Raw genomic sequence first — 27,724 nt, 5'->3', positions numbered from 1 at the left:
GCCCCAACTCTGCAACGCACGAACAACCTTTCCCTAAGCAAGCAGGCAGCAGCCGCCCCGCCAGTGCTCTGTGCTACCCGCAAGCACCGCCCGCCACCGCCCTTCCCCTGCCCTGCGCTTGCAGAACGTCCGCCCCTCCGCCTTCTAGAACGCCCTGCGCGACCAATCCCGCCTCTGGCGTCCGAAGCCCAGGGCACCAATCAGCCTCGAGAGCGGCCTGCAGGGCCGGGTGCGGGGAGGAGCTCCGGCCAGGGTGGCTCGCGCGGCCTGGGGAGACGGTCGTGCGGGGGCTGAGCGTCATGGTGGGGGGCAGGATCACCGGGCTGGCGGTGAGCGATATCCGCTTCCCCACCTCGCTGGAGCACCATGGCTCCGATGCTATGGTAAGCGCCGCAGCGGCGGCCGCCCCCGCTACCCGCCTCCCCTGGGCGGAGCCAGCGGCGGCGCCCGAGCTTGGGTCTGCTCTTCGGGGCTGCTGGAGCCACGGGCCCGGGTGACAGGCCTCTCCGCGGCCCCAGCAGATCTGCGCTTGAACCCCGCCGCGCTGCCGCAGCACCGGCCCGCGGGGCTACACTGGTCACAATCAAGTGTCTGATCTGGGGCTGGTGCATGCAACGGGCCCAGGGGACTTGCAGTTGGAGCCCGAGGCCAGAGCCTGGGCTCGCACCCCTGAGCGGAAGGGGTCACTGCTAGAATTAGGTGGCGGCCCCCGGGCCTGGAGCAGTATTCCCTCCACCTTTTTCTGTCATGGACGGAGTAAAGATTATGTAAAGTGATGCACATCCTGGTGTGCACCACTCCTAGAAACACACACAGCCCGCTGTGGTGTCTGGGGGCTCTCTGCTAATCAACTGGATGGCCCCTGAATCTCCTAGGCACCCAACCAAGCATTCAGCTTGCAGGGAACACCAGCCTGGAGTGTAGATCTTATCCTCGGATCAAAAACTAGTGATCAGATCAGTCAGTTCCTCCTAGTAGCATCTTGCTCTGTTCAGTGGGAGATAGGTGAAATTACTTCTGCAGAGCCAGTGTTTTATGTTTATTTTGTCACAAAACTTAAATAAATTGCTGCCCACTTTGTCATTCCTTTGTGGGTGCTTTCTGTTGTCTGTCATGGGGAAATCCCTGTTGATCCATCTGTGTAGGTTTCTGCTCCAATAACTGCTGTTGGTTTTTGGTCTTTAATTTAGCACCCTGACCCTGACTATTCTGCTGCCTATGTTATAATAGAAACCGATGCTTGTGATGGACTCAGAGGTTATGGATTAACATTTACTTTGGGTAAAGGTACAGAAGTTGGTAAGTTATTATCATTTCTGTAAATACAAAGGGGTCCCAAGTCACATTGAAAGATTTGGATTCATGCAGGTTCTCCATTTTTGACAATGAAATACAAGACCATTTTACCACTTTTAAAGCCCTAGGTATTTGGGCAGCTTACAGAGATGTACAAGTTACAATTTAAGACTTTCCTTGATATTTTTCCCCCTAATACATCACTTATTGGGGAAAACTCTTCTGCAAAATCCCTTTATAGCCTCACCTAAAAGAGTTACCAAACAGTTGTCATCATGGCTGCAGTTGTCAGACTTGCAGGCTGCTGCTGTCTTTTAACTGCTTTTAATGTTTAACAACCCTTTCTTGCTTTCTTCCCCTCCTTCCTCCCTCCCAACTGTCCCCATACAAAAACAGAAAATAGGGCTGATTGGTTTTGAAATTGCAATTGCTGTGCAATTTTTACCATGGGTTGCAGCTCTGTCTGGTCTTTGGTGTAACCACAAACCATAAAGGTGAAGGGAGATGCTAACACTGAGAGGGTCTCAGTAGGAACATTCGTGGAATACAATAAGGTCTCAGGGTACGTGACCCCACTGTTATGCAGCTGACCCCTAATTCCTACAGTAAACCCTGGAAATGAGCGATTGCCAGTTGCAGTTAACTTGCTCCCCCCCCCCCCCCCGGGCCTGGCTCAACCCTCCCCTCCGTCAGCTCCACGTGGCCCTGGCTCAGCCCTGCCCCCAGCTCTGCTCACCACTCACACATGGCTCCTGCTCACCCCCCACCATCTCTGGCTCTAGTTCACCACCTCTCACACATGGCTTTGGCTCAACCCCGCCCCAGCCCTGGTTCAGACTCCTCATGCGCAGCTCTGGGTCTGCCCTCCTGCACTGGTTCAAACCCACCCCACCCCCCCAATGATCTGGTTCAAACCCCCTGGAGCCCGACTTAACATGTGAGCAGGACTCCAGCTCACCACTCCCATGCACAGCTCCAGCTCAGCTCCACCCCTCGCCCCCCTGCAGCCCCAACCCACTGCCAGGCTTAACCCTCCCCAACTGCCCCTCCCCCAACCCCAGGACTTACCTTTCTGCTGCTTCTCCAGCTGCAGAACATGTTTTTCTGCCGGGGGAAAAAGCCGGGCCCCACTTACGTGAATTCTGGGTTACGTGAGGGTGTGTGGAACGGAACCCTCACGTAACTCGAGGGTCTGCTGTAACAAAAAAGTGGGTGGGGGAAAATGTTTTTCTTCTCTGGTCCCTTCCCTTCTCAGTAGTTGCGCCAGTGCAAATAACCTCCTGCTGCAAAGTCCCTCATTAGATATATAGACTTACTTAAGAGTAGGATCTGTACTCTACATATTGTATAGCATTTTCTTTCTGAAAACCGGGCTCTGGTCCTGCAGAGACCTGTGAGAACAAATCCCTGCACCCACACAGAGCATCATTAACTTAGTACCCCATTTGTCCACCTGCTCAGTTCTCTGTGCAGAAACAGGTCATAGATGGCAAAGACATGGAGCTTGCCTCCTTTTGGAACCTGTAAAACACCTGCACTCTTTTTGGTGCATTGCAAAAGTGGTCGAATAATAATGGCCGGATTTGGGGTGTCTCTGCTCCCATAAATTTACATGGACATTTGCAGATATGAACCTCCAGATAACAAGATTTGAGAAGTTACTGCACAAATTAACTATGAAAGGTCAAGAAATCTTTGCATGCCTATCGAATAGAATCATTGGTACAACATACGTTATTTATTTTTAACCCTCAGTAAGAGGAGTGACAATTAAATGCCTCTCGCAGTTAAACATATGTGACGTCATTGAAGCCATGCTGAACCCTGGACGTTAGACACAAAAAGTGTCAGGTAATATTAGACTATCTCATGTTGGTGAGTGAGACAAGCTTTCAAGGTTACCCAGAGCCCAGACCTGAAGACAAGCTCTGGGTAACTTCAAAAGCTTGTCTCTCTCACCAATAGAAAGCAATTACCTCCTTGTTCACCTTGTCTCTTGCACTTATAATCATTTGGGGCCCTCTCTATTTTGGAGACATTTTCTAAATTTCACACAGTTGCTAACACTGTTTTCATCTTCATTTTATTAGCAACATTACAATTAGGAAGAAGAGTGCTTTCGAAAGCGCAGCTTCCTTTCAAAGGAACCCTGTCTACCTGCCTATTTTACATTTACAAAACAGCACTTCTGGAACAGAGAGTGGCTACTGTTATGCAAATAAGGCACTGAATATACAAATCAGCACCTCATTTGCATTTTGATGGGCTGTATTTGCATGCCCCTTTCAAAAGTGAGTGACAGTGTAGATGCAGCCTATGTGAATGCTTATCTCGTGCTCATTACCATAGTAGGTGAGCACCTTCCAGTCTTTTGGCCTTACAGTAGCCACCTGAGGCACAGAAATATTATTTCCCTATTTTATAGAGGACAGCTGAGGCGCAGAAAGACTGAGACTTAGTTAAGGTCACCGAAGCCTGGGATGGAACAAAGACTTGAACCCACTCATCCGACACCTCAAGCTCATGCCTGAAATGGGTGGCCCTCACAGAACTAGGCCAAGATTTCACAGACAGTTGGCTGTTCTCTTCTTATCTGCGTCAGAAGGTGACGGTAATTTTTCTGACACCTCCTGCTTACAACCCAAGAAGTTAGAAGGATCGTGAGGCCCCACTTTCATGGTCTGTATTCATACTGAAAATCAAGATCAAGCGAGCTTTTGCCCTTCTGCTCTACGGGAGGTTTCTGTCCTCCCTGAGCTCGCCTTAGGACACCTGCGTTACGGTTTGACAGGTGTACCGCCCCAGTCAAACTCCCCACCTGACACTGTCCCCGGAGCGGGGCACCAGATAGGAAAGAGCTTACTGTGTGCTGTATTTGCGTATGCATGTGATAGCATGACATTGCCCCTTGTGAACACTGTACTGTGAGGTTACCTTGGCAGTAAGATCTTTCTCTGCAGGTAGAGGTGATACATGTCAGTGTTTCTCAACCTTTTTTTAATGAAGTATCCCGTTTCCAAAAACAAAGTATTCCCAATACCTGCACTTCTCAGATATGTAGCTATAGATGTATAATCTGTAATTTATAAATTTATTTTTATAGATCTATATAATCTAGAGAGAGAGAAAAATAAATATTTACTATGTGGCTCAATGCCTTCCCCAGAGCCAGGCACCCCCAAGCCCCTGTACTAACCCATTCTCCCCTCCTCCCTTCTTCAGACACAGGCACCCCAGCCCCATCTCCCTGCTCCTACCCAGCGCTTGGGACTCACTGGAACCACCACACACTTGTCCCTTCATGCACAGAGCAGTGGTAAGCACTCCCAATGTGCAGCTCTGAGCAGGAGCCACGTTTCACTGCTCAAAGGGCTACATGCTGCTTAAGAGCTGCATATACCCCTAAACTTCTCTTGCGTCCCCCTAAGGCTGTGCATGTCATGGGTTGAGAAGCACCGATATATGTGACTTTTCAGCTCCAGACACCCTTCAGTTATTAACTAATTGAGCCTTACAATCCCTTTCAGTGGTAGATATTAGCTTTTCTAGGGGGTAAATAGGGAGGCATAAGATGCAGAGTTATGTGGCTTCCCAGAGGGCACACAGCAGAATCAATGGCAGAGCCAATGTTATGTGTCAGGTGTTCCTGGCTCGCAATTACAATATTCAGTCTGCTGGACCGAGCCCCTGTCAGGAACACAGAGGTGCTGGAACTCTTTGGAGGGTGGTGGTGCTGAGAGCCATTAACCCAACTTTAAATCTTGTCTATCATGGAACCCACTTCAAGCCAGGGCGTGGAAAAGCTCCCCTAGCTCCAGCAACAGTGCAAAAAAGGTGGAATTCTACAATATGGTTGAACAATAGAACTAGCATTCTAAGTTGTTGGGTTTTTTTTGTTGTTCGTTTGTTTTGTTTTTTTTTTGTTCTAGTCTCTGTGTGGTATTAAAGCAATAAGTTATGGTGTGTTTTCCAGTTGTTTGTGCTGTTAACGCTCTCTCCATTCACGTGGTTAATAAAAACCTGGAAGAAATCGTGAGCGATTTTAGAGGATTCTACAGGCAGCTCACCAATGATGGACAGCTCCGATGGGTAAGAGGTATCTTTATGGAGTGGTGTTGTAAGTGGATGGCAACAAACGTGAATTTGAACATACTAGAATGATGCATGTAAAAATATTTTTAGGTAAAAATCTCTGCACAGGTGTGCGGGGAGAGGGGAGGAGAGAGAATTTCTCTTTCACAACCATGTTCCTACCACTGCAGCAGGATCTGCCAGACAGGACCCTTGCACCTATCCAGGGCCCTGTTGTTTTCAAAGAGGATTGAAATGAATGCAAATAGCCACCCATGTGGATCCAAATTCAGCAGTAGTGCAAAGAGTTCAGATTCTTTGTTTCCCAGTAATTAGAGTTAGTCTTTCTTTTTTTCCCCATTGTTTTGATTTGCAAGAGTTCAAAAAATATTTCTATTTAGTGCCTAGGATTCTTGAAACTGGAAAACTCAGCTAGTAATCAGAATGGTATAGCCATTGTAGTAATCTCACAGTGCATCTAACACATATCCACTTCAGATTTTTCTGAGGTTTTAAGGAAGAGGTTAGTCTTTTTCACTCGAGTGTTTTTTCCCTTTGTTGTGTTGTCCAAGAGGTGTGTAAATTTGCTGACCAGTGTTAATTAGACATGGAAAATATCAAGCAATGCTAAATCATTGTAGGTGACTGTGGGGTTTTTTCCTCTCTCTCAACAGATTGGTCCGGAGAAAGGAGCTATTCATTTGGCCACTGCTGCTGTTCTGAATGCTGTTTGGGATTTGTGGGCTAAGCAGGAGGGAAAGGTGACTTACTTAAAGCACATGGACAAAACATGTCCCTGTCTTTGTTAAACTAGAGAGTCCTACACCCTGTATACGTTCTCCAGTTCTAGACCCTGATCTTAAGTTCCTTGATGCACACCATTTATTTAATTGAGGCTGTTCCTTTTGTTGGACTGAAGCTTTGGTAGTTGATGCTTATACGCCACTTACCAGTAGAGCTAGTCAGGAAAAAATATCAGCAGACATTTTTGTTTGAATTTTGACCCGAAGATGATGTCTTTGCAACAACGTGTTTTGTTTTTGACTAGCTCTACTAATGTTTTCTTGATTCCCTTTGCAGAATTTCTCATAATCACTTTTCCAATAAATCTTGTGTTTAATATGCTATTGAAAGTTATTTGGAGCTGGATTGTGTATTTCTGTCTGAGACACCTAGTACATTCAGGCTGTGTCTACACTACGACCTTCCTTCGAAGGAAGGAGGGTAATTAGGGTATTGGGAGTTTACTAATGAAGTGCTACCGTGCATGGGCAGCACTTCATTAAGTAAATTCCCCCCGCGGCAACTTCGAAGTTTTAAACTTTGAAGTACCAGCACGCGTCTAGCCATGGTGCACCTACTGGTACTTCAAAGTGCCGGGGCAACGTCGAAGTCCCCTTACTCCTCAAAATTTGTGGGCTAAGCATTTTCTTCCCCAAAATTTGAGGAGTAAGGGGACTTTGAAGTTGCCCCGGCACTTCGAAGTACCAGCACGCACCCGCCAGTACGTCGAAGTTTAAAACTTCGGAGTTGCCGCGGGGTGGAATTTGCTTAATGAAGTGCTGCCCATGTGCGGCACCACTTCATTAGTAAACTCCTAACACCCTAATTACCATCCTTCCTTTGAAAGAAGGTGGTAGTGTAGACAAGCCCTCATAGAAGTTGTAAAATATTTAAATAGGGCATGCACTGTATTTCTACAACTCCTAGCACAATAGCATCTTGGTCTGTGACTAGGTGTCACCACAATAGAAATAGTTAGTAACACCATTCTAGTTACTCATTGCTACTGTCTTAAGTTGGTCCTGTAGGAGATGGTGCCTCAGCCACCTTGATTCTAATATCCTAAGATCAACACAGCTACAAAAATGCTACAAATAGATGTCCTGCAGGTACCCTTTCCTAGGAAAGGTATTAGGCCCCAGTGAATTTGTGAGCACCCAAGAGTGTTACACAGCTGCAACGTAAGGGGCACAAGAAACATACTGTTTTAAAATAAATCCTAGAAATAGAAAGGATCAATTTCTTCAGCATAAACAGCATATCCAGCAGTAATGGCATGTCAGCATTTCAGGTACTGCTGATTTAACATAATAAAAGTGAGCTAATGGCAGATATTTGCAGGCTCAGGATTGGTGTCCTGGCCATCATGAGGCAGAGCTAAGAGGGATGTTCCTTGCCGGGGCTTGAAATCTTGAATCTCTGCCTTGGTTTGGCGATTGTGTCGCCAGATGCATTGGGTGTCAAACGTACATGTTTTCCACCCTTATTTTTTGTCAGTTCAAGGTACATATGTAACCTGTGCGCTGCTTTTATTTGATCTCCATCCATTTCATATCATTAAATTGTTTTGTCTTTTAGCCTCTGTGGAAGTTACTGGTTGACATGGTAAGAAAACCTTCTTATCTCTAGGGGGCTAACATTACCACTGTTTCACATTGGTGTTTCTGCATCATTAAAAGAGTAAATGTTTCAGGAAGTATCAAGGCTAAAATTGCTTCTTATGGGGACACAGAGCTCATTCTGAGGCTGTAGGAACTAGAGGTTCAGCAAGCTGTAGATGTGACTACCTGCTCTGGAGGACTCTTCTCCTTCTGAGATGTCTGTTCCTGGCCCCACGCAGCTGTGCAAATCAGAGCTTTTAAGAGGAGCACAGTCACAAACTGGCCTGTTCAGCTACGATACTATATATGGCAACTGGCACTCATCTATATTTATACTAGTAAATTATGTTTTTAAAATGCAGGCCTAATGCTTGGCCTAAACCCTTATGACTAGGCTTAGGGGCTGTTGTTATTGTTCCAGGACAAAAGTCATTTGAGATGCTTCAGTTTTTGGATGCTCAACTTTGAGTTACATTCACGAATTGGTGATTACTGCCTCTATGGATATCAGACCCCAGGATATGATGTCAATGTAGGACACCAAAACCTGAGATACCCCGAATCACTAGTTACTTTAGAAAACACAAGCCTCTGCATGCAGTAATAAATACACCAAAGTCCAGCATTTACAGAAAACAAATCTCTTGATGCTTTGTTAGCAGTTTTTATATTCAGATAGTAGGCATGAGCTTAAATCTTTGCAGGATTGAGGACTAACTAGGCTTTTTAAAAATGAAAGCATTTGAGGCAGGTTTTTAAAAAAACTAATGTCCTCAGTCTCTTCTCTACAACCTGTTAACATTGAATACGTCTCAGTTTAAAATGTAGTGAATTGGGTTTATCTGAAACTATTTCCCATACATTTCTTTACTTTAAGCCTTCTCTTTTGATAAGTACTCTCTTGAGCCAGATTTTCAAAGCAGCCTTTGATGTGGAAAGCACTGTCATTCCTCTGTGAAGATCATAGTACGTACAGATTTGTACACTTAGAGGCTACGTCTACACGTGAAGCCAACATCGAAATAGGCTATTTCGATGAATAACGTCTACACGTCCTCCAGGGCTGGCAACGTCGATGTTCAACTTCGACGTTGCGCGGCACCACATCGAAATAGGTGCTGCGAGGGTACATCTACACGCCAAAGTAGCACACATCGAAATAAGGGTGCCAGGCACAGCTGCAGACAGGGTCACAGGGCGGACTCAACAGCAAGCCGCTCCCTTAAAGGGCCCCTCCCAGACACAGTTGCACTAAACAACACAAGATACACAGAGCCTACAACTGGTTGCAGACCCTGTGCATGCAGCATGGATCCCCAGCTGCCGCAGCAGCAGCCAGAAGCCCTGGGCTAAGGGCTGCTGCCCACGGTGACCATAGAGCCCCGCAGGGGCTGGAGAGAGAGCATCTCTCAACCCCCCAGCTGATGGCCGCCATAGAGGACCCCGCAATTTCGACGTTGCGGGACGCGGATCGTCTACACGGTCCCTACTTCGACGTTGAACGTCGAAGTAGGGTGCTATTCCGATCCCCTCATGAGGTTAGCGACTTCGACGTCTCGCCGCCTAACGTCGAAGTTAACTTCGAAATAGCGCCCGACGCGTGTAGCCGCGACGGGCGCTATTTCGAAGTTAGTGCCGCTACTTCGAAGTAGCGTGCACGTGTAGACACAGCTAGAGTATTCCAAATGGATTTTTTTAAGTGTTTGTTAATTACACTGTGATCTTCCAGAGATTTTTCTGCATGTTTAACATTACATGTGTGAATGGCACCATTGAGTTAAATGGGATTATTCACCAGCTTAACAGTAAGCACATGGCTAAATACCTTTTTGCATAGAACCTTAAAGTTTGCCAGCTCCAGTTAATGTTTGATTTTAGAATCAGTGACTCCTTACAGGTTGTTGTGTGTCAGAGAATAGGCTGATAGATGGCTCATATGGTCGCTGTATATTTTACTTCGGTATTCCCTTTCTGTAATGTGATTTTTTTTATTATTATTATTCTTGGTGTTTTGTTTTACACTGAATATTTTGTTAACAGGACCCCAAACAGTTGTTATCCTGCATAGATTTCAGGTATATTACAGATGCATTAACAGAGAAAGAAGCTTATGGTAAGTCATTCTTCTATCAAGACAGATTCTGATCCCTGTACTCCTTGAGCTGCCTTTGATTTCAGGAGAGTTGTTGGAAGAGTAGGGCATTTCTCCTTGGGAGTAAAGGGATCAGAATTTTTATGAGAACAGCAAAGTGTGGCAGTAGAGTTTGGAAACATAGAAGAATTGATCTTTGATTAATGCAGTAATTTCCCCCTGCCTCTTTCTCCCCTGCCTCATGCAGAAATACTCCAAAATGGCCTACTTGGGAAGAAAGAAAAAGGTAAGTTTTAAACCAAGTTTACTTGTGCTGTCTCAAAGGAGAATAAAGGACCAAACACACTGCCTGGTGGATATGACATCCTGCGTCAGTCCCTGGGAAGCGGAATGTGACAGTCGAGGCTCTCATGTGAACAGAATGCCTTGTGTGATAGCTGCTCCTCCTGAGTCATTGGCAAGGTGGTAGATGTACATATAGAGGGGGCTTGGGCTGTCTTGGTGCCCATTTGCATCTCCTTGTCTCATTTCTGTCAGTCACAATGGCCTGGTGCTGGTAGTAACACCCTAAAGCTATTGTTCTGAGCTGAAGCTCTCCTACGTTTCCAAAGGGAAGGGCAGGTAGAGCCCTGTGCAGATCATTTTTGCAGATGGAGATACGCATGCCGATTTTGATCTGTAGATACCCACAGATATAAAGCAGATATCTGCAGATTTGCAGGTGCAAGACACAAAATTTTTGTCCATATCTGTCAGCAAAAATGAGCCATGGATATTCGCATCCACATCCACAGATGAGGCTATAAAGTGGATATTTGCGGATTTGCAGGGCTTTGAGACTGGGGAGTTTGGGGACCAAATTCCTTTTGGTTCTATGAGTACCTGTTTATCAGAACTGCCATATGAACTAAATGTGTTAAACAGAAAACAGCATATGTTCACTGGCGACATTCTTTGTCTTCATAGAAGAGCACATGCTAAAGCATGGGTACCCTGCTTACACCACTTCTTGTGCCTGGCTGGGCTACCGGGACCAGCAGTTAAAACAGGTTTGATTCTTTGGCCTCAGATTACAGAAGTAATTCTGTCTGGTGGGGAATATCAGAAGGTGGTGATTCAGCACTTCAGGGTAGCATGGTTTCAGGCTCAGATGCAAAGTGAAACAATGAAGCATTGCGTATGCGAGGAGTTAAAGCTGGTCGTGTTCTATTGGCCTCGTTGTTCCTTGGGTTTTTTGCTAGCCAGAATGTGAAGGGTTTTAAGGCCAGCCTGCGTTGGGGTTTTAGCTGTAGCTGTTTGGAGAGAAGCATAGATCATTGCAAGTCAGTTTACATGGGTGTACTGTGGATAACTAGAGGATTGCACTTTGCACTTACACAGCTGCACAAGGGCTTTGTTGACATACGGATACTCAGGAAAAAGAAGAGGGTTTAACAAAAGATGTGAAGTCAAAGTGGATTTAACTCCTTTGTGGACTCTCTCGTTCAGAAGTAAAATGGGCTTAGTTTCACTGTAGTAAAATAGTCCTTCGAAGTGAAATATCACAAAAGGTCTCCAGAGTTCTGGAACCTGAGGACTGGTTAATACAATACACATGTATCATTTGGTTTAGGATTTGGACAAGTTCAGTTTTCCTTATATCTGGAAATAGCATTGTTAAATAACAGGGCTGTCATTTCCTGAGAAGAAATGCATAATGTATTTTTTTACATATATTCAGGGGTTGGGGTCCCTTATTTCATCTGAAATTCTGCTGTCAGTGACTGTTTCTACACTGATGTCAATAAAGAAATGTCTGGGAAATTCATCCTGAGTTAGACAACCTGTAAATAAATGCTAGTCTACATACTGGAGGTTATAATATATGTAATTTTATCTGCAGCTATGCAAGGAGGCGTTAAACAATGGCTGGACAAGGTGTAGTAAACAATTACCTCATATGCTTAAATCTTCTGTCAATGATTATTAGAAAGGGGAAATAAATGATCAAGAGTAGTCCTGATTTAGCAGAGCAACAGACTAGATGTATAACCTTATAGGTCTTTTCAGTCTCTACTTTCTGAGAAGGTAGAGGGCTTTGCTTCTGACTTTTTTTAAAAGAGTTCTTTCTGCTATTTCATAACAGACCAATACAATATATGTCTAAGTAAATGAATGGTAAAATGAGCTGTCCCCCAGCAAGCTGTAAGCTAGTAGCTAACAAATGTCCCTACTTCCCTGTTGATTCGTGGGAAAGTATTTGCTCTTTCTTTTATGTTAAATGAGAGTGAAGTCGTGCTGGGAAAAGGACAGGTGTGATAAGAAAATACTAACCATAAAACATTATAGCCATAACATATAAATAATGACTCTGGTGTTTTTGTAAATATGAATTTTCAGTTTGCAGAGAAAAAGTCAGTGCTACATTAGTCATGGTAAAGTGACTTACATTTTATTACAAATGTTGTGTGTAGGTTCAAAGTAAAGGTTGGTGCCAATCTGCAGGATGATATTCGTAGATGCAGACTTATAAGAGAAATGATTGGCCCCGACAAGACATTGGTGAATATCTTTTAATGATTACACTACTTCTGAGTAATTTAAATATAAAATAGCTGTCTGTTATGTTGGTATTGGTATAGGATGAGATTGCCACATAATTTTTCCCCATCCTGCATAAAGATGGTGATACATACTGCTTATACCCAGGAGAGTTAATAAACTGCATCGCCAAAGTACCCACATGATCAGTCCTGTATTTCTTGTGCCAAAACTCCCTGGCTACCTCTACACTACAGAGGTCTTTTGAAAGAAGCCCTTCTGGAAGGTCTCTTCTGAAAGAATGTCTTTCAAAAGAGTGTCCACACACAAAAAAGTGGATCAAAAGAGTGATCTGCTCTTTCAAAGGACAGTGTCCACAGAGCCCCTGCTCTTTTGAAGAACAGGCCAGGGATCCAAAAATTAGGTGCCATGAGGACTGCTCTTTCAAAAGAAGGTCCCTGTGGAGCAGCTACGCATTTTCTTTCGAAAGGGGGCATTCTCCCTGAAACGGGAAAGGAAGAGCAATTGCGAAAGGAGTGCCACGTTCTTTGGCTTTACGTTTCAAAGATCACTTTTTGTGTGTAGTATCGGAGGGGTAGCCATGTTAATCTGATCTGTAACAGCAACGAAGCGTCCTGTGGCACCTTATAGACTAACAGAAAAGTTTTGAGCATGAGCTTTCGTGAGCACAGACTCACTTCATCAGATGCTGGTCATGGAAATCTGCAGGGCCAGGTATAAATAAGCCAGAGCAAGGGTGGGGATAACAAGGTTAGCTCAGTCAGCAAGGGTGAGGCTTACTACCAGCAGTTGATCTGGAGGTGTGAACACCAAGGGAGGGGAAGCTGCTTTTGTATTTAGCCAGCCATTTGCAGTCTTTGTTTAAGTCTGAGCTGAGGATGTCGAATTTGCAGATGAATTGTAGCTCAGCAATTTCACTTTGGAGTCTGGTCCTGAAATTTCTTTGCTGTAGGATAGCTACTTTTAAGTCTGCTACTGTGTGACCTGGGAGATTGAAGTGCTCTCCTACGGGTTTTTGTATATTGCCATTTCTGATATCTGATTTGTGTGCGTTTATTCTTTTACGTAGAGACTGTCCAGTTTGTCCGATGTATATAGCAGATGGGCATTGCTGGCACATGATGGCATAAATTATATTGGTAGATGTGCAGCTGAATGAACCCACGGTGGTGTGGCTGATCTGGTTAGGTCCTGTAATGGTGTTGCTGGTGTAGATATGTGGGCAGAGCTGGCAACGAGGTTTGTTGCCTGGATGGGTCCCTGAGTTAGAGTGACTGTGGTGCAGTGTATAGTTGCTGGTTAGGATTTGCTTCAGGTTGGCAGGTTGTCTGTGGGCAAGGACTGGTCTACCTCCCAAGGCCTGTGAAAGTGAGGGATCATTGTCCAGGATGGGTTGTAAATTCCTGATTCTGCGCTGTAGAGGTTTTAGCTGAGGACTGTAGGTGACGGCTAGTGGAGTTCTGTTGGTTTCTCTCTTGGGCTTGTCCTGTAGTAAGAGGCTTCATGGGACACATCTGGCTCTGTTGATCTGTTTTTTCACTTCCTCAGGTGGGTATTGCAGTTTCAAGAATGCTTGGTAGAGATCCTGTAGGTGTTTGTCTCTGTCGGAGGGGTTGGAGCAAATACGGTTATATCTTAGTGCTTGGCTATAGACAATGGACCATGTGGTGTGTCTGGGATAGAAACTGGAGGCATGAAGGTGGGCGTAGCGGTCAGTGGGTTTACAGTACAGGGTGGTATTGATGTGGCCATCCTATATTAGCACCATGGTGTCCAGGAAGTGGATTTCTTGTGTAGACTGTTCCAGGCTGAGGTTGATGTTGGGGTGAAAGTTGTTGAAGTCCTGGTGGAATTCCTCCAGAGTCTCCTTCCCATGGGTCCAGATGATGAAGATGTCATCAATGTGGTGTAAGTAGAGACGGGGTGTTAGTGGACGAGAGCTAAGTAAGCACTGTTCCAGGTCAGCCATGAAAATATTGGCATATTGAGGGGCCATGTGGGTACCCATAGCTTCGTTGCTGTTTTTGTGTGTAGACGCTCTGTGGTATCTTTGAAAGAGTCCCCTTCTTTCAAAAAATCTTTCAAAAGAACTTGCTAGTTTCAGCGCAGCCCCTTTGTAACCTCTGAGACTGCTGCCTGAATAAGGCCTACAGCAGAATAGAGTTGTTTGGAAAGCTTTTAATTTTCAGCACAAAGCTGAAATATTTTTGACCAGAAAATTTCAGCCAAATACTTTCATCTAAAAGTGATAAATTTAGACTCAGAAAAACTGCTGCGCTGCATCACAGGAGGTGCAATTTGGGTGATTCATGGTATTTCAGAGTTTGAGCTGGGCCTTGGCTGGGCTCTGCCTCTCATAATTCACCACAGTCTCCCATCTTGCTAAGCCAATAGAAATTTTGTTATGGGGACTTCATGGCTACAGTGTATCATGGAAATTGTAGCATGGATGAAGAGCCTGGCCCATAGAGCAGTGGTTCTGAACCAGTGACCTAGTAGGCTCCAGGTTGGCCGGAATAAACCAGAGAGCAGGACTAGTACTAGCCTCACTGAGGCCCAGTACAGAAAGCTGAAGCCTCACCTCGTTGGGCTGAAGCTGAAGTCTGAGCAACTTACCTGTGTGGGGGCCTTGTTTGCTACCCCATAATGTCACCCGTGGCTTTTAACTTAGTGTCTACGCAGGCACACAGCATGTTGGAGAAAGGGAGGGGGTCAGAAAGGGAGAGGTTGAGAACCACTGCCAAAGAGTAAAGTGAGAACATGAGGCTCCTACTAGGCACTGTGGCAGCATTTCCACATCAGAATTCTTGGTTCTCATGAGTTCAGTTTTCAACACAAAGTGAAAACTTTCCATGGAAAGCAAATACCTGTTTGTGAATGTAATCTTAGTCAAACTCCTAAGTTTCTGATCAACACCTGCCTCCCTCTCAGGAAAAAAACAAACAAACAAACCAATTCTGTTGCAAATATTCAGCCATCCCTGTTCTGGAGTGCTTTATTCACTTGCCATAGGGGAATTGGTTTGCCTGATACTGAATCAAGCCTTTTTAAGGTTCAGTGTGGCACTTCTTCAATGGTGCACAAGAACAATACACAGAAATTCAGGAGAGAAACTGACCATGTCATACACATTTGAAATCTGCTGGGGAGATTCAGAGGAGCAGAATATGACAGCCTTAATTGGAATAAGAGTTTAAGACCAAATCTGTGACCTTCCTTTTGTAAAAGTTTCTGTGGATCTTTTAACAATTTGTAGAGCACCAGGGGCCTTTGATTTAATGTGGCATCTCAAAGCAGCAATTCCAATAAAACATAATGTTTGGATTTCCACCTGGAGTTCATCTTTTAGGCTATTATTTTTTCCTTCTCTTTACTGAGTCTAGGAGTGGTAGAACATGTGCTTTGTAATGTCATATGACGGGTTAAAGATAAGAAAACAAGAGAAGAGACCACACTGGATTTCCTTTTTACTTTAATTTATAGCAACATTGTGGCTCTTTTTTACATTGTCATGTATGAAAATTGAGTATAGTAATACAAGTGAATTTGATGTCTAATTATTCTCAGATGCTGGACGCTAACCAACGATGGGAGGTCAAGGAAGCAATAGAGTGGGTCACTAAATTAGCTGAATTTAAACCAGTCTGGATTGAAGAACCAACTTCTCCTGATGATATTCTTGGACATGCAGCCATTTCTAAGGTGCAAGTGTTTTTCATTTCACTAATGGCATAATGACTACAGTGTGGAGAGCAGCAGTGATTTACTTAACTGTGCTGTTTGGAATGGTCAAAATTCAGGCTGAAACAGCTGGCAAAAGTCATAAAATATATTTGCTACAAGGTCCTGTGCATATCCTGTATTATGCCACTACGCTTAATAAACGAATAGCATGTTCCAAAGATTATATAAAAGACTGTATGACTGTCATACACAGGTAAAAGTAACCAGGGCAACACAGATAAGTTTAGGGCACATGATTTGCCCTAAAATGTGCATGTATCTTTTAATGTATGTGGATAATATATTTTGGTGTTTCAGTAAAGTTAGAGTAATGCTAGCTCCGGGTACATACTCATAACGTGTTAGAGCTAATAGTAATGCTAGAGCCCTGATGCATATCCCTTTACAGCAGTACACACCCCAATGGTATGCGAAGAATTCTGTAAGAGGATATCAAAAAAGCAGCATAAAATGCACTAAAAAAACCACTTAGTTGTTTCCAAATAGATAGGAAGAAACAAATGTTGCACTTTGTTAGCTGTCATTCTTCTCCCTGTCCCCTCATTCTAGTGAAATTAGGGGATTACAAATTGAAAGCAAGCCCATTTGTTTATTCTTGTAGGCATTGGCGCCATTAGGAATTGGTGTGGCAACAGGAGAACAAGTAAGTGGATGTCGAAGTTGTTTTTCATTCTGTCTTTTATTTAATGTCACTTCTGTGCCTTCTAAGAATTTATGCCAAAGCTCACTCGGCTCTCGCGTTTGAGATGTCAGTGACATGACTGAAAAGAGCCTAGGATTTATTTCACATAATTTAAGACTAACTGTTACTTCTTCTTCGAGTGTCCCCGTGGGTGCTCCACATGAGGTGTCGGGCTCGCCCGGCGCCGCAGATCGGATCTTCCAAGCAGTTTCTGCCGGACCGCGCATGCGCCGGTGCGCACCGCTCCCTTGCGCGCTCCTGGCCACGTGCGCGATCCGGTCCCCGCCAGTTCCTCTTAACCGCCGTCGGCTGCAGACGGAATCCGACTAGGCTACGGCCAAGTTAGCGTATTCAATGGTTTTAACTGTTTTTCTTTAAAGTTTTCAAGTTCTTAGGCTACTGTTAAGTTAGCCAGTTGTTATTTTCAAAAAAAAAAAAAGAAAAAGAAAAAGAAACAATAAGCGGGACAGCATTCAGTCCAGTCCTAGTAACAAGCGGAGCACCGGAGGCCAGGAGCCTAGGGCCATTAGCCCTCCAGCCATGGCAGGCTATCGGAGAGGGGGAAAACAGCACAGAGAAGGTGCTAAGTACCCCATTAACAACTGAAAGACTCACCAACAATGTCCTCTTCAGGATTCAAGGAATGTGAGTCTTGCCGAGAGGCAATGCCAGCGTCTGATGGGCACAGTCACTGCATAAGGTGCCTGGGGGAGTCCCATGTCACGCAGGAATGCTCCTTCTGTGCAAAATTAAGAGGCAGAGCAAGGAAGGACAGGGAGATGCGGCTTAAAATGCTGCTCTTCGACAAGGCCCTCCAGCCAGACGTGCCGGAGCGGCCGCAGCAGGAGGGACCCTCTGGGGCCCATAAAAGGAAAGCCGCCTCCCTCACCCCATCAGCGCAAAAACGGAGGAAAGTCTCCCCAGCCCGATCCCTGCCGGCAGCAACAGCGAGCGGGACGGGAGGAGCGCACAGCCCCCAGCCGCAGCAACAGCTGATCGACGGCGGCACGGAGAGCCACGTGCAGGCGGCTCAGCCTCCGATAATCAAACAGCCGCCCCGCACCGTAGGCAGGGCGGCGGCTAAACAAGCGCCAGTACCCGCGGCACCGCAAGCAGCGGCACCGACCTCCGGGGAACCGGCGGTGCAGAGCGCGCAGGCACGCAGCCTGCAGGCACCGGAGGACACCGCCCGTGCAGCACCGCCCATAAGCGTGCTGAGCACAGCGCGGACGGGGCTGAGATCCCCTACACGTCAGGGGGCGGAGCTACCCCCTCAAGGGAGGGGGAAGGCTGCACACAAAACAAGGCACCACAGCCCCTCTCCAGACAGGGCTGCAGAGTTGCTTTCTCTCAGCCCTCCGCTCATGCTGCAGACTCCAACTAGAAGGCAGGGGTCCCCCCTAGCCTACCCGGAGCCCCCATCTCCATTTTTACAACCAGCCTCGCCCTTGCAAGCTTCCAGCGAGCGGATGTACCATCACCAACAGGAACCGGAAGGGTCCAGAGAGGCGTACCCTAGTGGTTCCTCGCTCTCCTCCCTGGACGAGGCTACGGCCCCGGGGGACATCCATCCTCCGGACGATCTCAAACAGTTCCAAGAGCTGTTTAAGAGGGTGGCCTTCACGCAAGGCATCCAGACAGCAAAGGTGCAAGAGAAACACCATAAGCTCCTCAAAAATCTGAGACCTCCGGCCTCCTCCAAAATAGCAATACCGCTTGATGACGCAATCTTGGAGTCCGCCACTATGATATGGCAGACCCCTGCGACTATTCCGCCTGTCCACAAGAGAGCGGATAAAAAAAAAAAACAAAAAAACTTCGTGCCGGCGAAGGGCATGGAGTTCCTGTTCAGCCACCCACAACCAAATTCCTTGGTGGTGGAGTTGTCGCAACAAAGATCAAAGACATCTCAATTCAAGACAGGGGGAACAGACAAATATGCCAAGAAGCTAGAGCTGTTCGGCAGAAAGGTCTACTCCTCCTCCACTCTACTGTTGCGAATGGCAAATTATGCAGTGCATCTAGCGAACCATAATTTCGACAACTACACTAGGTTAACCTCCCTCATGGACTCGCTTCCAGAGGGCAAGAAACCGGTGCTCAAGGCCATCGTGCAAGAAGGCTATGCGGCCTCAAGGACGGGAGTTCAGATCGCCCTGGATGTTGCAGACACAGCAGTACGCTCCACAGCTACGGCAGTGGTGATGCGAAGGGAGTCCTGGCTCCAGACTTCGGGTATACCGAGGGACCTGCAGGCAAAGATAGTCGGTCTTCCCTTCGGCTCGCAGAAGCTGTTTGCTGAATCAACTGACTCGGTCCTTCATTCCAGTAAAGATTCAAGAGCCACACTTAGGACCCTGGGGATTTACACCCCTCCATACAGAAAGAAAAAGTACTACCCTCAACAAAGACGGTACCAGTACCAGCAACAGCGTCCCCAGTACCACAGGGGTTACGAGCAAGGGCGACATCAACAGCACCAGCAGTACAGAACTCCCAGGCGACATTCCCAACAGAGCCGTGCGTCCTCGGGGCAAGGCCAAAGGCCACAAGTTTGACACACAGATCCAGGGCTGCGCCATCACTACCATCGCACAAGGTCATCCGAAGCAGTTATTCCACCATCGCCTCCAACCATTCTATGACCAGTGGCAAAGGACCACCACAGACAAATGGGTGCTGGAGATTGTAGCCACGGGGTACGCCATCCCCTTCCAGTCGCTCCCACTGCCACGACCTCCACCCAGGCCCCACCTCCAGGAGGCCCCCCACGTAGGGAGGCTCAAGCAGGAGGTAGACCATCTCATGATCATAGGGGCAGTGGAAAGAGTGCCGGAGCAACTGCAAGGGAGAGGGTCCTACTCGAGGTACTTCCTCACGGAGAAAAAGACAGGAGGCTGGAGGCCCATCTTAGATCTTTGGGGCCTCAACCGGTACCTGCGCAAGCAACGCTTTCGGACGATCACAATCGCCTCCATCCTTACGGCACTAGACGATGGAGATTGGTTCGCAGCCCTCGACTTACAAGACGCGTATTTTCACATAACTGTCCATCCGGCTCACCGACGATTCCTCCGGTTCATGGTAGGCAAAGAACATTTTCAATACAAGGTCCTACTGTTTGGCCTCTCCTCGGCCCCCAGAGTCTTCACCAAGACCTTGGCAGTGGTGTCAGCCTACCTGCACAGACAGGGGGTATTTATATTCCAGTATCTGGACGACTGCCTACTCAAAGGGGCCTCGAAGGAGGAGGTACTACGCATGATACACATCACAGCAGGCACGTTCTCTTCGCTCGGCCTGGTTATCAATCTGGCAAAATCAAAGATAGACCCCACACAGGACATAGAGTTCATAGGGGCACGCATAAATTCTATTACAGCGAGAGTGTATCTACCAGAGACTTGCTTTCGGGCCATCGGCTCCCTCGTGCAAGTCATCACCTTCAGCCCTACGGTGCCGGTTCTGACATGCTTACAGCTGCTGGGCCACATGGCAGCAGCAACGTTCGTAGTACAGAACACCAGGTTACACATGCGCAGCATGCAGCACTGGCTGGCGAGCGTATACAGACCGGCAGCACACACCGTTCACAGGGTGGTGTCGCCCACAACAGAGGTGTGCAAATCCCTGCAATGGTGGGTAAACCCCAAGAACCTGCTAACAGGGGTACCCTTCCACCAACCACAAATATCGGGTTTTCTTAGTACAGATGCCTCCCTCATAGGGTGGGGAGCACACATGGGCAAAGAGGTGACGCAAGGGCTGTGGTCCTCCACAGAGCGATCACTGCACATAAATATACTGGAGCTCAGAGCAGTGTTCAATGCCTGCAGACACTTTAGAGACCATATACAAGGCAAAGTAGTCGGGATCAGTACAGACAATACCTCCACCATGTTTTATATAAATCGGCAAGGAGGAGCTCGGTCCCGTGCCTTATGTGCGGAAGCAGTCCGGTTGTGGAACTGGTGCATCGCCAACAATATAACCTTGAAAGCCTCGTACTTACCAGGCGCTCACAATGTGAAGGCAGACCAGCTGAGCAGGCGTTTTGCACTCACGCACAAGTGGCAGATCCGTCCCGATCTGCTACGACTGATTTTTCACCCATGGGGTTTTCCCCAGATAGACCTGTTTGCTACTCAACACAACAAGAAGTGCCCACGATTCTGCTCCAGGGCAGGACTGGGACGGGGGTCCCTGGGGGACGCATTTGCGATCTCCTGGAGGGGCCCCCTGCTTTACGCTTTCCCTCCCACAGTGCTCATCCACAAAGTCTTGCAGAAAGCCAGGAGGGAAGGAGCCCGAATGATCCTGATAGTCCCAACGTGGGATCGACAGCAATGGTTTCCCCTACTCCTGCGCATGTCGGACCAGCCACCGATGCCCCTTCCGGTGATGCTGGATCTGCTCACGCAAGCCCAGGGGTCCATAGTGCATCCGCACCCCCAAGGCCTGCGACTACAAGCGTGGTTAATCCATGGCTCAGCTCCCTACAGAGCACATGTACGGAGGAAGTGCAGCAAGTCCTAGAAAGTAGCAGGAGGACTTCCACCAGGAAGACCTACAAGCATAAATGGACTCGCTTCACGGCATGGTGTTCTACCAAACAGCTAGCCCCCCTTTCGGTGCCTATACCTGTGATATTAGAGTATTTACTGGACCTCAAGAGAGGAGGACTCTCACTATCCTCGTTAAAGGTCCACCTTGCCACCATTTTGGCGTTCAGACATGAAGAGGAAGGGCACACAGTGTTCACCCATCCCATGGTTACCAGGTTCCTCAAAGGGTTGGTAAACCTATACCCCCCTCGGAAACCGCTTCCACCTTCGTGGAACTTGGACCTGATGCTTAATGCGATAACGGGACCACCGTTTGAGCCTTTGGCCACTGTGTTTCCCTCCGCCTCCTTACGATAAAGACGACCTTTCTTCTCGCAATCACATCAGCTTGCAGGGTGAGCGAGCTTGCGGCAGTTATGGCAACGCCACCCTGCGCTGTTTTTTCCAAGGAGGCGGTAACCATACGGCTGCATCCAGCCTTTGTTCCTAAAGTTTCTTCTGAGTTTCATATTAACGAACCTATCGTTTTACCCTCGTTTTATCCAAAGCCTCATAACTCTAACAAAGAGGCGCACCTACACCTCCTGGACGTGAGGAGGGCGCTAGCCTTCTATATAGACAGGACCAAGTCCTTCCGGAACACGGATAGACTCCTAGTCTCTCTCGCTCCCAAATCGAAAGGAGAAGGTCTCTCTTCGCAGAGAATCTCGAAGCACATCGTATCCTGCATAAAAATGTGCTACGAACTCAAAAAGACTCCTTTACTGGCCACGCCCAGGGCTCATTCCACTAGGGCGGTGGCAGCATCAACAGCCTTTTTCAAGGGCATTGCGCTAAAAGACATTTGCAGAGCGGCGACCTGGTCATCCTATGACACCTTCGCCAAACATTATGCCCTTCACAGGGTATTCCATGAGGATACCCGTCTCTCGACAGCGGTCCTCTCGGGGACAAGCTGCACATAATCCGATTACCCACCTCCTATCTTGGGTTACTGCTGGGTAGTCACCTAATGTGGAGCACCCACGGGGACACTCGAAGAAGAAAGAAAGGTTACTCACCGTAGTAACGGTGGTTCTTCGAGATGTGTCCCCGTGGGTGCTCCACTACCCGCCCATCCTCCCCGCTTCGGATCTCTGTTTAGTGTTTTGCAGGAGCATCCGAGGCGGTTGGTCAAGGAACTGGTGTGGACCAGATCGCGCACGTGGCCAGGAGCGCGCAAGGGAGCGGCGCGTGCCGGCGCGTGCGCGGTCCGGCAGAAACTGCTTGGAAGATCCGATCTGCGGCGCCGGGCGAGCCCGACACCTAATGTGGAGCACCCACGGGGACACATCTCGAAGAACCACCGTTACTATGGTGAGTAACTTTTCTTTTTCATAGGGCCTTACTAGAATCACAGTCCATTTTGGTCCATTTTATTAGAATCATAGGACTTTAACAATTGTACATTCCATGATTTCAGATACTTCCATTGGAAATTTCGTGGTGTTTTAACTTGTAGGCGTCCTCAACCAAAAGGAATTTGAGGAGAGGAGGGGAGGGCCCAGGGTCACGGTGCTGCCACCCTTACTTCTGCACTGTTGTCTTCAGAGCTGGGCCCTCAGGCGTCACTCTCAGGCCACCCAGCTCTGAAGGCAACAGCGCAGAAGTAAGGGTGGCAAGATGGAGTATTCCCAGGCTTACTTCTGTGCTGCTGCTTGGCAGGGTGCTGCCTTCAGAGCTGGATCCCTGCCAGCAGCCGCCACTGCCTGACCAAACCAGTTCTGAAACTAGTTCAGAAGGAAGGGTGGCGGTATTGCAAACCCCGACCCTCTCCGCAAGAACCTTGCAACACCTGCCCCATCCTCCATGACAGCCTTGAGTCAGGACCCTCAGTTTGAAAAATGCTGGTCTCCCCTTCCCCCACCCCATCAAAATGTGTATCAGAGGGTAAAAGTACACAAAAGACCAGATTTCATGTGAATTTGCTAAGGCACGAATCATCTCATTAGACTGGTCTGCAGGAGTCCAGGAGAAGAAAGTCTTCCACAGCTAACAAAACCACTGTGTATTCACTACTGCCATTTGAGTGCTCCAGTAACCCAGTCGGTCATATGATGGGTGACATGCAATTACAAGTGGGGATTTTGCGTGGTGATTAAAACAAAAACCATGGAATTAGGACTCAGTTCTGATCCCAGCTCAGCTGCTGAATTGCTGTGTGAACTTAAGCAAATAGTGACATTTCTGCATGCCTCAGTTCACAGAGCAATAAAATGGGTAAAATTCTACCTTACACCTGTACACAATGATTTAATATTTATAAAATGCTTTGCAGTCCTCTGCACTTACAGGAATTGGTCTAGCTAAATGGTATAACAGAAAGAACTTGGGAAACATACTGGGAACACTGCAAGTCAAAACAATCGTATATTGCCAACAGTTTGTGGTATCTTGCCACTTCCTTAGACTCTGGGGTTCAACATTTTTTTTCTCCCTCCCCTCCTCTCCCACTTTTGCAGTGCCACAACAGAGTTATATTTAAGCAGCTCCTACAGGCTAAGGCCCTGAGCTTTCTCCAGATTGACAGCTGCAGGCTGGGAAGTGTGAATGAAAACTTATCTGTGTTGCTGATGGCAAAAAAGTTTCAAAGTAAGGCTCTTCGAAATGTGTCAGTAGCACTAAGACTGCTTTTGTTCTACGCCAATTTAACATGCAACGTCTTCACCTGTCATGTTACTAACTCCTGGAGAAGTGCTTATGTGTGGGTCAATCATTTGTGTTTTGTCATGCTTTCTTACAAATTCAGAATGCCTTTGGTCCCTTATTACTGGGAGATGAGCTTTCCTAAAGCTGTGCAGGATGGTATTGGAAATGATGTTGAACCCTAGTAGGCTACGTCTACACTAGCCCCAAACTTCAAAATGGCCACGCAAATGGCCGTTTCGAAGTTTACTAATGAAGCGCTGAAATGCATATTCAGCGCTTCATTAGCATGCGGGCGGCCGCGGCACTTCGAAATTGACACGCCTCGCCGCCACGCGGCTCTTCCCAACGGGGCTCCTTTTCGAAAGGACCCCGCCTACTTCGAAGTCCCCTTATTCCTATGAGCAGATGGGAATAAGGGGACTTCGAAGTAGGTGGGGTCCTTTCGAAAAGGAGCCCCGTCGGGACGAGCCGCACGGCAGCGAGGCGCGTCAATTTCGAAGTGCCGCGGCCGCCCGCATGCTAATGAAGCGCTGAATATGCATTTCAGCGCTTCATTAGTAAACTTCGAAATGGCCATTTGCGTGGCCATTTCGAAGTTTGGGGCTAGTGTAGACACGGCCGTAGAGGTGATACACAAGCTTCTGAATAATCCAGTCACTGGCTATTGTTCTTCAGATTGTTTTAAAGAGAGTGTCCCGTTTTCTTTGCAGTTCCTGTTTGCCCTCACGCCGGCGGTGTTGGGCTGTGTGAGTTGGTACAGCACTTGATAATATTTGACTATATTGCAGTATCTGGAAGCCTTGAAAACAGGTTAGTAATGGTAAATGCTATTTAACATTCAATAGTGGGGATAGCTTATTTTTCCAGAAGGCTGTCATGCAATAATAACTACTAAACAAAAACATGTTCCCAGCTGCTTCCCTCATGGCTCTCGCAGAGAGATTTAAATGAGTCAGAAGTGTGTGAACTTTGCTTTGGCAGTTGCCTAGCAAACCAGGAATATTTCCGACCAAGACTGTTTTGATACTTTTAGAACAGTATTTTGGCGTCTCTCTGACCCCCACCACCACCCACTGCTACTGTAATGGTAGCCAACACATGCGTGACCAAAAGATTAGCTCACTGCTCTAAATTGAATAGGTATTCTAGGTGTAGCTTCCCACAAATCTAAAAACTCCCCCGCTCCTGCTTACTATCAGCTAAATATAAGCCATTCCTCTTGTTTTTATCTTTTTTGTCTCTGGAGTAGTATGCTTAAAATTTCCTTGTTTGATAAATTTTGCCAGTTTACAGTCACATCAGTGTTCTTGCTTACTTCCTGAACTGAGGAGGAGCAGACCCACTGCCAGCCATGCAGCTGCCTTTGTTTAGAGCTGAGGTGTCCAGTATACTGCCCCTGTTCGCCACGTGCGATGAATGGAGCAGCATAACGTAGCAAAGCCTGGCTCAGGAGAGCCGCACGTGTGGGGCACCGCTCTGCGCATGCGCCCCACCACATGGTGGGACACGTGCGTGACAGCAGCAGGGGGAGGTGGCTCCTCAGGCCCTGGCAGGCTCCAACCACAGGGCAGCGAGGGTGATGGCAGCTCCAGCTGTGGCACGGCTTCAGCCCCAGGCAGCTCACGCAGCTCCAAGTGAGCGTTCTCACAGCTGGAGGGAGGGGGGACGCCTGCAGCAATCGGGTGAATTTCTCTAGGACCCACTGGTTTAGAGACTCACCTTTATGCAGAAATTAGCATTGCTTATCTACTTTCAATACCCACACTAGATACATTCTGTATCTGTTGGGTGACCTCAGAATCAAGATTTTGTGGTACCTTGGAAAATACACAACCAGTAAACACAGCTCTTCTGTATAATCTTTGTATTGAAAAAGCAAGTTTGAGTCTTGCTTTCCTAATACGACATCCTGCCCTCTGCTATGTATTCTTGCTCTGGCTCATTTTACTGAGACCACCAGCATTACTGGACTAAGCAGATTCTATTTTATCTATCTGAAGCACTATCTAGGAGTTGTTTCTGCTTCTAAGGCAGTCTCTTAGTTTGCTGACAATTGAGATACAAAGATCAGTATAACTTTCACCTCAACTTTGTTTCCTTGACAGCAATAATAGTCAAAAATAAATACAAGACTATGTAAAACTGAAAACTGCCCCTCTTCTTTGTTGTAGGATGTGTGAGTATGTAGATCATCTGCATGAACACTTCAAATATCCGGTCATAATCAAGAATGCTTCCTATCTACCACCTCAGGTATGCTACCAGAGCATCAAATGTATTTAAATAGCCCAGTAACAAGCAATTGAAACAAAGATTGCTTGTGAAAGGCTCTCCTACAAAGTGGTCTGCAGAATGAAAATGTTAGACATACATTGTCAAAACCAGAATTAGAAGTGTGATCTTCACTCTGGCAATTGCTAATTGGTAATTAAAACTAAACTATTGCATAGATACGGCAGTTCAGAACTGCTAAATGAAAGGCAGTACATGCACTTCAGGAAGTGAAGTGTGATCCTTATTTAAAATCTCAACCCAGAACAAGTCTCTAATTACCAGTGTTTAATATTTTTGCATTTCTGGGCTAACCAACTTAGGTTAAAGTGTTATACAATAAACTCTTCCGTATCCAGCCGCGCTGGGAATTTGCCTGATATTCAAATATTCTGGATAGAGTGGTACTAAAGAAAAACAAAATTAGATATTAAACAAATGTATGCAGAGTACTTTATTTACCACCAACAGTAGCATTGTACACTGTAAACTTACACTATTTGTATTTATTTTCACTATGCTGTACTTATGGAAAACAAATTTACTCATGGTTAAAATGCCGGTTATTTGAGAGTTCCAGATGATTGAATGCCAAATATGAAAGAGTTTACTGAACTTAATTCTCTTCTCTTTTGTGGAAGAGAGTATGAAGGAGGATAATTGAGTGGAGATGCTTTCAAGTATCTTAAGATAGAGCTCCTTGGTTTTTCATTGAAAATCAAATTCCAAAACCAAGCATTTTAGTTAAACAACAATCTTGTTGAGCCCAGACTTGTTAAATTGAGAACTAGAGTTGGCATAATCCCCAGCAGCACAGAGATTAAAACACTTCTTCTCCAATTGCATGACAGCATTTAAACTATTTGAATGAACAGGGAACTTAGCTGCAGTATCATTTTTACATTTTTTTTCTTATGTAGGATGCTGGATATTCCACTGAAATGAAAGAAGATTCTGTAAGGAAATATGAATTTCCACAGGGGGAAGTTTGGCAGAAACTCCTTTCTAAGCCATAAAAGCACTACTGTATCAAGCTTAACCGTGACAATTTTCAGACTGGATTAAATTTCCTCTAGCTGCTTAGACACTATTGTTAGGTGATACAAGATTGGAGCTGCTAATACATGCTTTTGTATGAACAGACAAAAGTCTTCAGGAATTAACAACCTGGGCTGTCTAGTTTTTGATCCTTTTAAGAACTATGAGTGGGGCTTACTGTTACACTTCATTTTATAGCCTGTTAATTGCACTAAATTTCTAGAGCTAGGCTATAAAAATCAGTAACTTTTTTTTTTTTTCAATTGCTAGTGCTGGAACATCCAACATGACCCTTGGTAAATTGTTGCAGGGGATTTCTCACAATATACTATGAATGTAGAGTTTTCAAATA

General features: G+C 46.5%; 1 protein-coding gene across 4 annotated transcripts; it reads left to right on the top strand.

Annotated features, from left to right (window-relative positions):
* The first annotated feature begins 245 nt into the window (after nucleotides 1-245).
* Nucleotides 246-27,718, top strand: ENOSF1 (enolase superfamily member 1). Of its 4 annotated transcripts, XM_074987353.1 has the most exons (16): nucleotides 246-383; nucleotides 1,191-1,299; nucleotides 5,270-5,385; nucleotides 6,042-6,128; nucleotides 7,729-7,755; nucleotides 9,792-9,864; nucleotides 10,091-10,129; nucleotides 10,810-10,892; nucleotides 11,726-11,760; nucleotides 12,297-12,384; nucleotides 15,952-16,086; nucleotides 16,730-16,771; nucleotides 23,877-24,006; nucleotides 24,774-24,873; nucleotides 26,235-26,316; nucleotides 27,255-27,717. In XM_074987353.1, exons 1-16 carry the CDS (start codon nucleotides 300-302, stop codon nucleotides 27,348-27,350), a joined length of 1,326 nt encoding a protein of 441 aa, XP_074843454.1. In that variant the 5' UTR covers nucleotides 246-299; the 3' UTR covers nucleotides 27,351-27,717. The 4 variants fall into 4 exon arrangements, with proteins under 4 accessions (XP_074843454.1, XP_074843456.1, XP_074843457.1 ...); XM_074987354.1 differs by lacking the exons at nucleotides 246-383; nucleotides 1,191-1,299 and adding an exon at nucleotides 3,741-3,901 and having other exon boundaries at nucleotides 27,255-27,704; XM_074987355.1 differs by lacking the exons at nucleotides 11,726-11,760; nucleotides 12,297-12,384 and having other exon boundaries at nucleotides 27,255-27,718.
* Nucleotides 27,719-27,724: the final 6 nt, after the last annotated feature.

The sequence above is a fragment of the Carettochelys insculpta genome, chromosome 2, assembly GCF_033958435.1.
Source record: "Carettochelys insculpta isolate YL-2023 chromosome 2, ASM3395843v1, whole genome shotgun sequence".
In the NCBI taxonomy this organism is placed as follows: domain Eukaryota; kingdom Metazoa; phylum Chordata; order Testudines; family Carettochelyidae; genus Carettochelys; species Carettochelys insculpta.
Note: the sequence above shows the minus strand (reverse complement) of the source record. Positions and strands in the feature narration are given on the sequence as shown.

What these genes read in the sequence shown, in the direction of transcription:
- ENOSF1 (XM_074987353.1), top strand. Translation starts at nt 300, where the DNA reads ATGGTGGGGGGCAGGATCACCGGGCTGGCGGTGAGCGATATCCGCTTC. An exon ending in GGGCTAAGCAGGAGGGAAAG is followed by an intron (nt 6,129 to 7,728) that starts GTGACTTACTTA and finishes TTTGTCTTTTAG; the next exon opens with CCTCTGTGGAAGTTACTGGT. An exon ending in GGGACCAGCAGTTAAAACAG is followed by an intron (nt 10,893 to 11,725) that starts GTTTGATTCTTT and finishes TTTTATCTGCAG; the next exon opens with CTATGCAAGGAGGCGTTAAA.